Source organism: Thermobia domestica, chromosome 10 (genome assembly GCF_964235325.1).
Source record: "Thermobia domestica chromosome 10, izTheDome1.hap1.1, whole genome shotgun sequence".
NCBI lineage: Eukaryota > Metazoa > Arthropoda > Insecta > Zygentoma > Lepismatidae > Thermobia > Thermobia domestica.
This window is the reverse complement of record NC_137463.1, coordinates 70,565,956-70,581,910: the sequence shown is the minus strand read 5'-3', so window position 1 is coordinate 70,581,910 and position 15,955 is coordinate 70,565,956. Positions and strand designations below refer to the sequence as shown.

At 35.2% G+C, this 15,955-nt stretch overlaps 1 protein-coding gene across 1 annotated transcript in view; it reads right to left on the bottom strand.

Annotated features, from left to right (window-relative positions):
- The window catches only part of LOC145662487 (protein sax-3-like), a 609,885-nt gene extending 594,171 nt beyond the window's left edge, over positions 1 to 15,714 (bottom strand). Inside the window, exon 1 of the mRNA XM_081728103.1 lies at positions 14,344 to 15,714. Within this exon, the coding sequence (XP_081584229.1) occupies positions 14,344 to 14,425 (82 nt within the window). The 5' untranslated portion in view covers positions 14,426 to 15,714. The remainder of the gene's footprint in view (positions 1 to 14,343) is intronic.
- Positions 15,715 to 15,955: the final 241 nt, after the last annotated feature.

Genomic DNA, 15,955 nt, shown 5'->3' with positions numbered 1-15,955 from the left:
TATGTAGTGTATTACTGCTTATATTATGCGCAAGAGTTTGCGCCATGTTTCGGTATAGGCTCACACTATTCACTAAAGTATATAATATATACACACACCACGTTGACCCATTTATTTGCAAAATTTATTACTTAACACTTTAAGCGCCAAGGGTCAAAATCAGAATTTTCCTCTTGGGACCAACTACATATTTTCTATTTTCCCTTATTTGGCCATGTGCATAAATTGTATGCACAAAAAGTTTTTACCTGTGGGCCATGTGCATATATTTTCTGCATGATTCAGTGTACTGATTATAGGCTTGTGTAGAGATTTTCTACACAATTATCGTTGAAACAGATGTAGAAATATTTAGTACTGGCCCCTGGGAACAGCATATAGTGATGGACCGTTAATTACTCAAAAGTTGGTAGCACTGCAGGCAGTCAAAGTTCATTGTTGTTAGAAGCTACATTGTAGTGCATTTCAGTTAACATTACGCTGTTGTGAGAAGCACCTGCTCCGTGTAATAATTCTTTTTCACCTCAATATGGCAAACGAGGACGCAATAAGAGATATTTTGCAAGGAATGGAAAGTGATATGAGTGACTTGAGTGAAGATTTATTTAGTAACATCACTAATTCTGATGATCCTCCTTTTTCACCACCCAAGACTGTCAGTGATTCTTCTAGCAGTGAAGAATATGAAGATATCCTTAAGCCATGCCGGAAAAGAAGACGTAGATCAGAGAATGGTGAATCAATATTTAGTGGCTATCAACTGAATTATTCCGAAGCAGACCCAAAGGAAACCGAATCTGGGACTAGTTCCACAAAAGAAATTGTGTGGTATCCAGTGTCTGGAAACTTGCACGAGTTCGAATGTGATTTCGATAGTGGTGTGACGGGCGAGGTTATTGACATTTTGCAAGGTACAAAAGACGTTCTAAAGTACTATGAGCTATTTGTTGATGACTCAGTATTGGACTTAATTGTAACTGAAACGGACAGATACGCAGATCAATGTATTACTTCTCACATTGAAAACGAAACGTCAACTGATCATGAACGATTGTCCATGTGGTATGATACAGATAAGAGTGAAATACTCCACTTCTTAGGTTTGATTTTATGGATAAAAAACCAAATATTAGGAAAAACTAGTCTAAAAGCCCACTATATGAAAACAATATTAGTAAGTGTATGCCTCAAAACTGGTTTGAACTACTTCTTAGCATGTTTCATTTCTCTGATAACGAATCAGTGAACAAATGTAACCGAAGGCATAAGGTAAATCCCCTTATTGCCATGCTGAATGAAAAATTCAAGACTGTGTACATACCCGAACAAAATTTATGTATTGATGAGACAATAGTACCGTTTCGAGGAAGGCTTAGTTTCAAGGTACATACCAGGTAAGAGACACAAATACGGACTGAAATTATTCAGGTTTTGTGTCAAGGGTGGATACACTTGGTACATAAAACTCTACGGAGGAAAGGACGCTAAATCAACAAATCAAGCTGTGTCAACAAAGATAGTGATGGAAATGATGAGTACATTATTCAATGCCGGTAGAACGTTGTTCACAGCTAATTTTTATACCAGTGTTGCTTTGGCTCAAGAACTCAACAGCAATCAAACACATTTGATAGGAACCTTGAGGGAAAAACGGAAAGGAAATCCAAAACCAGTAGTTTCAGCGAAACTCCAAAAAGGTGAAATGATCGCTCTGCAAAGCCATACCAATGCAATGTGATTGTGCGGAAGTGGAGGGATAAGCATGATGTTTTATTTCTTTCCACCAAAGATGTGCCAACCATGACAGAAGTTACATACAAGCATAACAAGAACACAAGAAAAAAACTTCCAATTTTGGAATACAATGAAGCAAAGTCGTATATTGATGTATCCGAACAGATGGCTTCTTATGCAACAACAACACGGAAGGAATGAAGTGGTACCGAAACGTGGCAATAGAACTACTTACTAACACGGCTGTAGTTAATGCGCACGCAATTTTCAAAAAGGTGACGGGCGGAACTTACGAAATTACTGACTTTCGTGAAAAGCTTTCCCTTGCTTTGATATTTCGTAAGAAGAAAGAAGACACAGTTAATCCCGATGGGCAACCTTCTCCAAGAAAACACATTCTTCAAACATCAGATTAGAAAAGGCGTCGTTGTACAGAATGCTATACGAAGCTGTCTCAGAGTTTCGGAAGAGCACATGCAGCGAAACACTCTAAGCAAGTTTTAACCTGGTGTCCCGGGTGTTCAGAGGACGAAGCGATTTGCCAAGATTCCTTTTTTGAAAAACACATTGTAAGGTTGAAAAACTGAATATTCCCTGCTAACTTTTGAGATAAATTGTGATTTGTTCTTATATTTTCTTATCAGAAAATCTTTGTTATCTCTTCGTCTATAAAAGTTAAAAATGAATATTTAGAAAAAAAATCAGAAAAATGTACTTGTTTGAAATGTTGTCTCCTAATACTTTGTAATTTCGAGCACTATAAGAACTGATTTAGCCAAACTTTTGAAATAAATTTATCGTAAATTTCAATAACATGAAAATTTACTTCTCAATTTTATCCCAGGGGCCACGTGTATATAATTTATGCACACTCGTATTTTCGCAAAAATCATCATAAAATATAATCAAATGTATAGAACAACAACAAAATTAATATTTTTTTAGCAAACAAAGAATAAAAAAAGAGAGACCCGAAACAGAAAAAATGAAATTTATGCATTGGCCTCCAGGAGAAAACAAAAGTGTGCATAAAATATATGCAATGGCCCCCAGGAACAGACCAAGTGTGCATAAAATATATGCACATGGCGCTTAAAGTGTTAAATTAAAATTTATTTTATTTTTTGAAGATTTTGAACGTATTAGGAAATAGGTCTAAACTGATTAAAAGCTGATGTTTGTGAACACATTAATTAATCGTAGCTAATGAAATGCGAATTGCAGTGATTTCTTTCCAAATTGAATCTTCTATTAAGATCAGTGAAAACTTATGTCTTAGAACATTAGATAAGTAAATTCCAACATAGGTCGTGATGCCCTGTACATTTTTAAGGGCCTTGAAATTCATTTCCTTAGATTACCTGTATTCTGACTTATACAGATTGTTACTAAAATAATGGAAGAATCTTACCAAAACACAAACTGTCACATTAATACGACGTTAGACCACCTTCTTTAGCCTGTAGTGGAGCTTTTACTTATCGTGGAATTTCTGTAGGCTATATAACTCATATGAGTCTTTTTCCTAGAGGGATATTGGACCATTCTTTATATGTATTGCAGCACTGAAGTTGCGTCAACGTCGTTGATGGAGCAAATTATACCAGACTCGCTTTGAAAAACTGGCCATAGGTGTTCAATAAAGTTCATGTCAGAGAATTAAGTGGATCAATGAGGGTAGGGGTTTAAAGATCGTCCCGAGTTCTGATGGTCCTCAAGCAATGCGAAACAGGTCTGGCTATGCATTTTTGCATATTATCATTTAACTAAAGATCTTCACTTCGTTAAGAATTGAGAAAAAACCAACAAGCTAATATGATGAGAGCAGGTTCTAACATAAAATCTGCTTGTCATTAAACATACGTATGTAGAGATGCGCACGAGACGAGTCGAGACAGGATTTTCCTGACAAAATTCGAGTCGAGACATGGCTCTTCCAATAGAGAAATATACATTTTTTGAGTCGAGACATTATTTTTACATCACATTTTCGAGACGAGACAGCCACAAATCTTCTCTCGAGCGCATCCCTATACGTATGTATCCCCCCCCCCCAACTATTTGCGATATGATATATCAGTTACCTGTAAACAAAAGCACTCGGTGGCTTAGTAGTAGAGTTTTCACCTCTAGCGAATGAGGTTTCGTGGTTCGATTCCAGCTCTCGTCAAGTGAGTTTTGAGGTGAACAAACGCCGTGTGTGTGGCTTTTCTCGGGATTCTCCCGTTTCTGGCCATTTTCGTTATTTTATCGTTATCCAACTATTAACTTTGACGCTGGCAGAAATCTTTCAAAAGGAGCTGATAATTTCTCAGCTAATAGTCACAAACAGTTGAATCAAACTGGTTAAATGTGCAGATTTTTTCTTTCTGCTTCCTGTATTTCAATCTACATGCGCGAATTAATTGTGGCCATAAGAGGGCAAAAATTGTTGAGATGAACAAATCAATAACTTAATCCTTTAAAGAAATAGCTATTACTTTCATCTTTTTTTTTCTCTCTCTCTCTCCCTTTCCGTTTCCTAGTTTCAGTAAAAGGAAGATTCTATGTTACTTAAAAAAACTGTAAACGAGTCTTCATATTTTTTCTTTAAATATAATATAATTTCCCTTCAACTTCCCTTAAAAATGCTACTGTTAAGATCATACTAATTTTATTTATATATATATATATATATATATATATATATATATATATATATATATATATATATATATATATATATATATATATATATGCTTACATATACAAAAAGATTTGCCATCGGCTAGTAGCAACGGCTGAATTCATTCAGTTATTCATTGAAGTATACGTTAATTAACGCTCGCAAATTGGCATCTCCTTTGAATGCTTTACCACCAATACACAGCAGGCATAAAATCAATACCATTGTATAAAGGCTAACGGATACCTAAGAGACACAGAATACACAAATCAAGTAAAAGGAAATTGTAAAAGTGGAAAATTATATATATTATGCATGAATTATTTAGGATTGAATAAAATTTTCTTTACTAATATATATATATATATATATATATATATATATATATATATATATATTGAAATCAACAGACATATTAACCTAGGGTGGAGTGGATTTGGAAGAAACAGCTTCATATTGAAAAGGATTTTATAATGAATGTATTTCTGCCTGTTCTGACATTAAGATCAAATAAATGGTTTCATTAACATCAGAAATTCACCAAAAATAGTGCTGAACATTTTCGAGAAATTTCACGAGTTTTGTGTGCAACGATAACCAATTACAAAAACATTACCCAATATAAAAATTTCACTATAGCACAGATCGTATGCGAAAAACTCCAATGTAAAACCAGAAAACGGAAGTAGTATAAAATGTTTGCTTCCAATCAGGGGCGGATCCAGGATGGACTTCTGGGGGGGGGAGCGGTGGGTTGTAATATTGCTACTTAGAGATATTTTAAAGAGCTCCAAACTCTGGGATGGGTTTTATTTATATATATAAAATAAGAAAGTTTCCTCATCTGGGGGGGGGCCAATTACTCCGATCGTCCCCCCTGGATCCGCCCCTGGCTTCAACTGAATTGAGTGGCCCCGCGTAGCGTAATCGCTAACGCTCTCGCCTTCGGTGCAAGCGGTCCCGGGTTCGATTCCCGGTGGGGTCACTCGGTCGAAAAAGTGTAAAATGTTTTTTAAGCCAGCCACCCTGAATGAGGTGTTTCCTGAGTTTTCCTCATTTACACCAGCAAATGCCGGGGTGGTACCTAACTTATAGGTCCCAGGCCGCCTCAATCCTTCCCCAATTCTTTCTTCTTTCCCTTTCCCCGGATTGTGTACTCGCCGAGTTATGTCGTTCCCCAAAAACGTGAAGGGCTAAATGGCCTTAGATGCCGAAAGCCCAGAAATCTAAAATCCCACCCTGTCCTTTCAACTTAATTGAATTGAATTGATTCTGAGTTTAACGTTCCTTTACTTGTTTTCAATTTATGCCGATTTCGAAATATCACACACACAAATAGACACAAGTATAGCTTTCTACTAGAGGTAAGTTTGAAAATGCTTTTATTTGCAACAAACTGAAATGCCCGTTTTTCGTTCAGTGAGAACAGGTTTATTAAGAACATTTGAACCCCTTCTTGAATACGCTTATTAATGAAAATTTAATAATAAAATCTCCATAAGATGATCTACTTTATCATAAATTTAATAATAAAATCTCCATAGGATGATCTACTTTATCATAAATTTAATAATAAAATCTCCATAGGATGATCTACTTTATCATAAATTTAATAATAAAATCTCCATAGGATGATCTACTTTATCATAAATTTAATAATAAAATCTACATAAAATGATCTACTTTATCATAAATTTTGAACCCCTCTGTCCGCATAATTAGTCAATCAATTATTCAAGATTGCATCATACAACCCCAGTTTGAGGTAGGTACAGTCAACGACAAAAGTTCTCTTCGTTTGTTAAAATTTATTTAGGATTTTTAGGGTTTAGATTTCTGGACTTTCGGCATTTATGGCCATGTTAGCTCTCACCTATGAGGGATGACGTCCCTTGGCGATCACATTAGCCGAGGAAAGGGAAGGAAAGAAGCGGCCTAAGACCTGTATGTTAAGTACCATCCCGACATTTGTCTGGTGTGAATGAGGAAAACCCAGGAAAATCTCACTCAGGTTGGCTGGCCTGGAAAAGCCCCTACACGTTTTCGACTGAGTGTCCCCACCGGGAATCGAATCCGGGACCGCTCGCACTAAAGAGGTACAATTCATTTCGGAATAACGGTGGAACATACACCGTTTCACCGAGTTTCTAGGTTGGAACGTATAGAAAATTACGTTCTTTTTATTATTCTGAAAACTGTACTCAAATTCTCCTCCCATCAGTGGCGGATCCATGGGGGCGATCGGGGCGATTGCCTCCCCAGAAGAGGGAAGCTTTTTTATTTTATATATAAATAAAACTCATCCCAGAGTTTGAGGCTCTTTAAAAGTAGCTGTAAGTAGCAGTATTACAACCCACCGCCCCTGTCTCCCAGAAGTCCGTCCTGGATCCGCCCCTGCCTCCCATTCTGAAGTTATCTACGAAACTAATTTCAATAAACGGAAAGAACCTTTGTCGCAGACTGTACAAGTACTAACCATGTTCCAAAATGCATTTTAAACTTTTAAACTCTTTTTCCTGTGACGTGATCACAAACAATAGGTAAAATCGATTTCAATGTGAAAAAAGAAATTATAGAAAATGTTCTTTCACACCTTTAAAACGGAAATTTTCAGAAACTGAGAGTACACGTCTTTTTATTCTTAAACAGTAACCAAACTGTAATTTTGAAAAAAAGTGAAACATCGCTTCTCCACTTCGAGCTCTTACCACGTAAACGTTATAGCACTCTCGAATGACAGAGAGCTACATATTTGTACAATTTGAAGAGAAGTCTGTTAAATTTGTGTTACAGTAGTTTGTTAAGGTCTATGCGATTCTATAATAATAATAATAATAATAATAATAATAATAATAATAATAATAATAATAATAATAATAATAATAATAATAATAATAATAATAATAATAATAATAATAAAGGCTCCGCTTGGACCTACCTTCAAAAAATAAAACTTTACTGGAGAATGACTATTATAAAATTAGATTTTCTCGAGAATAGCTCTGACAATTATGTGTACAGTGGAGTACCGCTAATCCGAACTAATTGGGACCGAATCCTATTCGGATTACATGATTGTTCGGATTAGCAGGGGTAATCGTAAAATCACGATTTGAACCGCGTGAACGGGGCAGTTGTGTTGTAATAAATAGCGTATAGTATTTCAAAACACGTTTTCTCACTACAGTATATGTAGTGTACTGGAAAAAATGTTGGAAAAACTTAGTTGGAAAAACTAACTACAGTACGTACAGTAGTTACAACAAATCTTTCCGTTAGGGGTATTACTATTTCTGTGTAGTTCACTCTGCAGCAGTCGGGCAGTTTGTCAGCTGTTGTCATCAATTTAGTTATTAATTTCCTAAAACTGCATATTTTCACCACAAAAAATCCTCTCGAACCTGTTCGGATTACGATGACTCCATTGTATTTTTATATTTCACAAAACGACGCTATCATATAATATAACTCATTTTCTAAAAAAAAACGAAAGAAAAAAACAGAAGGCGGAGGGGGTAATTTATGGAGGAGTGCGTTTTTTTGCACGATTTTCTCAAAACGGACTCATTCGATCTAGTTCATATTTCACAAATAAATGTTTCATTAATAGACCCTATCCATACAGTGTGGTATAAGCCATTCCTAATAATAATAATAATAATAAACACACACACACACAAGGAGTAGGTTAATAGTTTTTACTCTGGGAAGATTTTCTCTAGAAACGACTCATTGGGTTTGAGCATTTTTCATAACTACTCGGAACTGTTTCATTACCATTTCTACAATACAATACAAATCATTTCTCATGAAAAGAAGGAAAAAGAGCCCAGAACGGGTAGCTTAGTTTTGGAGGTGAATTCTCCCCCGAGAAAGTTTTCTGAAAACGCATATTGCAATTTTATTTATATTCTGTTTTAAAAAATAATCCCTAATAACTGGAACATGACATATTCAGAGCTCCTCCGTGGCTAAGCGGTTAGCGTACGCGTTTTTGGCGTGGGAGGCCCGGCTTCGATTCCCGGCGGGAGCTCATGTAGTTCGGATTCTACGTTAATCAGAGGGTCCACGTCTCATATAGCCTTGCTGTTGAAAAGGGACGTTAAACTCAAAATGAACTCAACTCAATGACATGATTCAAGTTAAGATATATGGAAACAAGAAAAATTTAGTGCGGTAGCTCGTACCTTTTATTTGATAAAGTAAAATTGGAGTTTGTGGTCTTAATTAGAGATGAAGCATCCATTTACATTTTCATTTTGCGACTGATATTATTAGAACCGCGGTGAGGTCATCGCTAAAACGCCTGCCTACCGACCGAGCGGCCTGTGTTCGATCTCCTGCTTGGGAAGCCATTTCCAAACAGTGCTTGAGTTTCGAATAGCCTATTCCAGGCAGGAGGCGCCCTTTATCTTATCTTTGCGATTATTGGCATTCAAGGGATCAAAAAGTGATAGCCGAGACTTTCATTATTGAGCAATATAGGTACTCAGCATCGATACCTCAATTTTTTGCTTTGTACTAGAACGTAGTTCACTATGTGTTAATTTCAGTAACTTCTTAATTTCCCTAGTGAGACCTATATATAATCCCGTACAAATCTTCAGGGTTATGGTAGCCAGTGAGCTTAGCGTAACTTTTTCCGGATCAATTAATTAAAATGGAAATCTTACAACTCATTAGTTATTTGACCAGAAAGATGCACATAAATTACAACTATGGACACGAACAAGAACTTTATCGTACTCAAGTGCCTAAAGTTCTAGATTAGCAATATGACGACTGCACGTTAATATTTGCTTGGAGATATTAACACGTTGTGAAGATAACAGATAGAAAAAACAAACAAAGAAGTAATGAATAAATAAATAAATGGAAGTAATAAAATAAATCCTGATAAAAATTGTAAAGAGTATCACGCCTGAAAGCATTTATTTTGTGTGGTAGATGTCAACCGCATGGAGGATGTTTTACTGCCATCTAACCGCGCTACGCCTAACTTCTGCACTTATACACATTTGTTTCAATAGTGGATAATGGAATGTAGATAGTCGCCTTTATCATCTATTACCTGTGAAGATGTTAGCGCATTGATTCTGTTTACGAATGAGGCTGAAGTAATCGCTAAAGTTATCTACTGCAAAAAACAGAATTTAAAAATTAGCTTTCGTTCAAGACTAATTATATGGAGTAACGTTACGTGCTAACATTTTAAAATTGTAAGATCAATACAACTATTGTTAGTTTGTTGACGGTTTTACGTTTCTTTTCGTCTCCGTGATTAATGAACAGTGAACCTACAGTTTTTGAGTGGAACCCAAACAATCATAATCGGTTCGATTCTCTTCCAGAAAGGAGTCGAACCTGAGACCGACCGAAGAAGCTCACACTAGCTACTAGAGCAGCGGGAATAAGTAGACATGATTATGATTATTTTAATGAAGTCTTAAGACTTGAATTGAGTCACCAATAAATACGCATATATAAAAATCATTAAAATATTTGTAACGATTGGAAATGATGGGTCTAAAGGGCGCTCTTTTGCTGAATTATCTTAGTGCGTACAACTGGTGTTAAAATAATTTATTATTGTAATATTCAAATAATACATTTTTCGAATATTCATTATTCGTACAAATTTCGTTACTCGAATATTCGTTATTCGAACAAATTTCGTTACCCGAATATTCGTTGTTCGAACAAATTTTTTTACTCGAATATTGGCCGAAAATTTCGTTACTTGCATATTCATTATTCCAACAAATTTCGTTACTCGAATATTTCTTCGAATAAAGGATTCTTTCAATATTGGAGACAAATATTCGGATATTCGAATAATAGCAGCAATATTATTCAAATTACGAATACTGAATCATTTAAAAAGCACTAATGCACAGTAATTTATTCTTACTATCTGAAGCCCTTTCTTCGTTCGGCACCAGATAGTAAACCGAAGAAAATAAAATATTTTTAATATACCCGACTGATTTAGGAAACTTCTTTATGGTAGTTAAATTCACTAGAAATCTGAACTTTCCCCAAGGAGTTACTCCAAAATAAATTTTCCGAACACAAAAACTGCGTTAATATCGCTTCCTCGTACTTAAGAGAGAGAGAGAGAGAGAGAAAAAACTTGATAAGATTCTAGTTTATGTCAGATGTTAGGCAAAATTAGACCCTCAAGGAAAAGAAAGTTTCACACACATACAGTACATGATTTTTCATAAAATCAAGAATTGAAAAGTTTTATATTCGAAGACACATTTAATTGAAATTGTCTGAAATCTCATCTCTCCAGGGGCGGATCCAGGGTGTGCGATCGGGGCGTTCGTCCCCCAGAAGAGCAAACTTTCTTATTTTATATATAAATAAAACCCACCCTAGAGTTTGTAGCTCTTAAAAGTAGCTCTAAGTAGCAGTATTACAACCCAGCGTTCCCTAGAAGTCCGTCCTGGATCCGCCCCTGCCTCTCCCGAAATGAATTTTACCAAATTTCCGAGGATAAATGACTTTTCTCATAAAAGTAGAGTACATCTTACTAAATCGCGTTCACTAGAGTACCGGTACATCTGACAAACAGTGGATTATTTGCTCACTTCAGAGTGCTCACCTTTGGTGCGAAGATTTCCTAGTTCTGTCCTAGCCAGGCCTTGTAAGTTTATGGTATTGTGTCCATGGGTTTTCTACGGTTTCTATTATTCGCTCAATGTTATGAAAATAGTTATTAAACCAATAAAAGAAGTAAACAAAAGGAATAAGTTATTATCCGATTTTTCACACGCTCTGTTCGTGGAGACTTCAGTGATATCTAAGAGTGATATTGTATATCCTATAACAATTGCAACAATCCAATATTCACGGTTACGAAGGTTTCAGTAAGATTGTGGCAACGTATTTTTTTTTTCAATTAAATGAATACATTTGTATAACTCTTGTAGCTACGCGTGTGTTTTTTTTTTTTTTTTTTTGTGCACGATGTCTCTGGTTCTATTCCCAGTGCAGGAGCATTGAACTCTGTACAGTGGTTCAGATCTCACTTTAAACTGCAAGTATTGTCGTATATAGCCTCCCTGCTGAAGCAAAGGGTGTAAATACAACTTAATAAATCAATCAATACGTACGTACCCTCAGTGATGATTTCACAAGATTTCCCCCTGAGAGGAGGAGCGGGAATTCGAATAAACGGGAAATAAAAGTAGTATTGCTAAAATATTGGTAACCCAAGTTGAGCACTGTCAGAAAAATGTTTCTGGGAAATTTGCTAGTTCCACATGCGGAAAATTTCCCTGGATCACTCACTGAAATCATCACTGCATACACCGCATTTTACTTCAGAGTGCTCACCTCTGGTGCGAAGATTTCCTGGTTCTGTCCCAGCCAGGCCTTGTGAGTTTATGGTAACATTGTGTCCATGGGTTTTCTATGGTTTCTCCAAGTTCCTTCCACATTTTCATTCCGTTAATTATCTCATAGCCATTTTCATTAATCAGTCCTTCCCGTTTAGCCTACATAATGTACATGTTCGACCTAAAACTAGGAATTTAATTTTCCACATTTCAGTTAGTTTGATTGCCCTGCATTTAATACCTTTGTATCAGCAACGAGGCTAGAGAGGTGGAATCTACAATTTAAATCGGGATCCAAAACTATAGTGCGTTTGTTGCTCTACCATTGGGAATCGAAACCGGAATTTCGTGCACCAAAGAACGTACTCTACCCATACGCTATGCAAATGGGCTGCCATACTTTACTTTTATTTATCTATATAGAATTGTACAATGTGCGTTCATTGCCAACCATTGTGATAATAATCAGATAGAGATATCAAAGATGAACCAAACACGTCAGTAAAATAGGAAATATAAATTGAAGGTAGGCATAGGAAATGTTAATTTGAAAGCCTATTAGTAAAAAGGACTTTAGATAGGCCTAAAATAAGATAGGAAAAAATAAAACATATTCTTAAAGAAAAAAATAATAAATATTCAGATTAAGCTATGTTGATACACGGCAAAATATGTCTCGGTCGAGATTTTTTTTTTTTTTTTTTTTTTTGGTTCTGTGTCCAATAACGTTTGAATTCTTTCACTCATAGAATTCTTCATAGAGTAGAAATACTTCAGTCGACTATTTTTTTTTTTAAGTATACATATATATTTCAATGTGGTATATCCTTGTTTGATCAACCGTGTCGTTGGGGATAACACTACCTTTCTCTTTTACCTTGCAATATGTACCAATTGATGCATAGTGTTGCGTCAAAATCTCGCTTGATGCATTATGTGTAGATCAAAAAATGAAATTTAGCTTAACGTCGCACAATATTATGTTCCCGTTTGCTAAAGAAGAATAATGATGAATTCTACTTAATGACGAGAGAAGAAGTGCTGAAGTGAAGGTAACACAAAGAAATGATAGAATCTGAAGAAAAGCTTTAAACACTGAATATTCTTAAGATATCGGTGAATGATATGTAAAAATCTCACAGATCTTGACTATGTATACGACAGACTGAGATCACCAGGGATGTAACTTAACGACCATTTGCATCAGAAGTGAGCTATTTATGCTGAACGTCCAGTAAGCTTGCTTCTGTATTGTCCCTCTGCAAATTTAGAGATAAATTTCATTCAATCCCCGTAAAAGATTGACCTAAACATCTTCAAAATTCATTTTGACATCCAGCATTTTCTCCAAATTTACTTTTAGATTTTACGTAAATTTGATTTACGTATTTTCATCATTTTTTTTTCACACACAAGTGTAAATTTTATAATTAAATTCCTAATAATACGGATTCACTTACTAATACCAAAAAAAAAATTTTAATAAATATTGGAAATTAAATATTTCTCACGATTATAGGCTAAGGGAGACGATGACGAAGGCTAGTGAATGTTGATGGAAGAATTGATGGAATGAGAACTCGGGAGGAAACGGGAGTACCCCGATTAAACTTACAGACAAAATGTTGTCCAACACAAACTTACTTGACTGGGAATCGAAACAGGGATCTTACGCATCAGAGATAAGCGTTCTACTAGTGAGACACTGCTGAATGGAAATGAAGAATTAAATTTTATTATCATTCTATTTGGATAGGTTGGGTAACTCTCTTTGTACTGCATTCCTTTGTAGGAAGTACATATATTTATTATTATTATTATTATTATTATTATTGTTATTATTATTATTATTATTATTATTATTATTATTATTATTATTATTATTAATAATAATAATAATAATAATAATAATAATAATAATAATAATAATAATAATAATAATAATAATAATAATAATAATAATAATGTACAACCCTTTTTGAATCATTTGATATTCTCTGTCTCGATTTTTGGGCTATGATAGTTCTTAAAAGAAGGAGAAAAACATGAAAAGTCATCTGGAACGCAACATTACATCTAGTGAAGTGATTATTCCAGGGAGATAACCTGTGGAGAAATTTCCCCCCAGAGATTCGAGATCAACTCCGATTGTCCTGAGCGTGGGCTGCCAGTTCTTTTACAGTTCTATTTTCACCTACCGTGTATTGAAAGCCCTGCCCTGGACGAAGGAAATTTGAAATTACCACTGGTTTCGGGAGTTAGACACATACTGTATAAAGTCTAAATAGCCAAGACTGTTGGTATGGTTCTGTAATCCACTTATCTTGGTGGCAATATTGTGTAATGGGAAATAGTGTATGCTATGAGAATTGATCTTTAATAATGGTTTGAGCACCCGCTAATAATACCGGATTCGGTCGTGGTTCGAACCCCACGTTAATAATAGGTCCGGTCTTTTAAAAGCTCGATGTTGCATAAGAATACTCTTTAAAAGGTCTAATAAAGACATTAAAAAGAATATTAACAGCCAGTGATGAAACGAAAGACGATAATACCAAAACAGAGAAAAGAAAGAAAAAAAAAGACCAAAGAACTTACCAGCTGAAGAGTGACAAACGGTCGAAATTATCAACATAAAAGTCATCCACTTTGACCTCGGGTTATCTGAAGTCCGTCCCATGGCTTCAATTTAAGATTTTTTTCCCCGTAACGGTGTAATTGTAATTAATTAATATCAAAGAAGTGACGCCTGCTTGACAAAGTACGTCTTCACTTATCTATATTAAGTGACACAAGTGACTCATAATTCATTTTCATATGGGTAATTATTTTTGGCGTCAAAATATTTTCATCCTTCAACACACACAGACACACTTCAAGACAAACAAGCACTCACAAATATTATTATGTTTTGAGAGCGAGAAGAGAAAAACACACTCATCTCAGTTCTAGAGCAGGAAGTCGTTTATTTTAAATGTAAATTTTTTTTAAAAAGTTTCTTTATCGAGAAATGGAAACCCAATTATATAGTTTTATGTAACTGATTGCAGATAAAAAAATAAAACTTAATAAAACACAATTTGTTGATTTAAATTAACACTTATGTATAAACACTGTCCGCTTTTGTTTCACACACTTGAAACCAAATTAAATACATAATCTTCTTTAATGATCTTGTTATTAGATGAATGTTAACTTCTGTTTGTCACTGTTAATAATATCGGAAAGCACACACAACTTGAAAAGAGCACAATTTATTCTTAATGTATTTTAATTTAAAACATCATTTTAAACAGTTTTCTTTTCTGATGTCTTTTTATTAGTTTTTTTCTATTAATAGATAAAAAAATTCACTCAGATTTTCATACAAAATGTTTTCTATGTCATGGTTAAAAGTTTGTTGGTTTTATAGTGACATTTGTGTATTCACAAAATTGTAGTATTGTCACTGTATTGATGAACATAAGTTTGTTTTTGTTCACTTCTGTTCGTTAATAATGACGAAATTTGATTGGTAAATAACATTTTTCGTCTGTTGAACCATTTATCAAAATGTTCAAAAATGTAACTAGATCCTACTGATCATAATTTTTTAAATACACTTTTTCTTTATGTTTTTAATACGCCAGAAAGTAATTGATAAACGTTAGTTTTTAGTAAATGTCCAAATAGATACATACGTATGGGCAACCAACACTAATTATCACATTTTGTCCTTTTTTTGATGTCGGGTCACGCTGTTTTACATATGACAATTTTCGTTTTACTGGGGGGAAGGAAGATACCGGTCGTAGCGTAACAATTTCTTCCGTAGCACGTTGCGGGACGTTAGCTGTCAACGCATCCGCGGAGCTGTGTTGCCGTGAACGAGGCACTCGAAACTGAACAGGCAGACGCCCTCGCGGAATGTATATATAAAAGCCCAAATAGGAATACACAGAGAGCGACTCTGACGGTCGGCCCGAGCATCTCTCATAGAGCACCGAACTAACTGCGCTCGCGCGCTGTGTGTGCGTTTTTGAATCTAGAAACTAGAGGTCGCGCTTTGGGGGAAATTGGAAGCAAGCAATGCTGACTGACTGAAAAGGAAAATACAGTAAAAGAAGGGAGGGGAGAGGGGACGATCTCTCTGTGTGTTGTGTAGTAGCAGTAAAGATCCATTGAGGTGTAGTGGAAGAAAGCATTTGACACAAATGGAAACACCATAAAA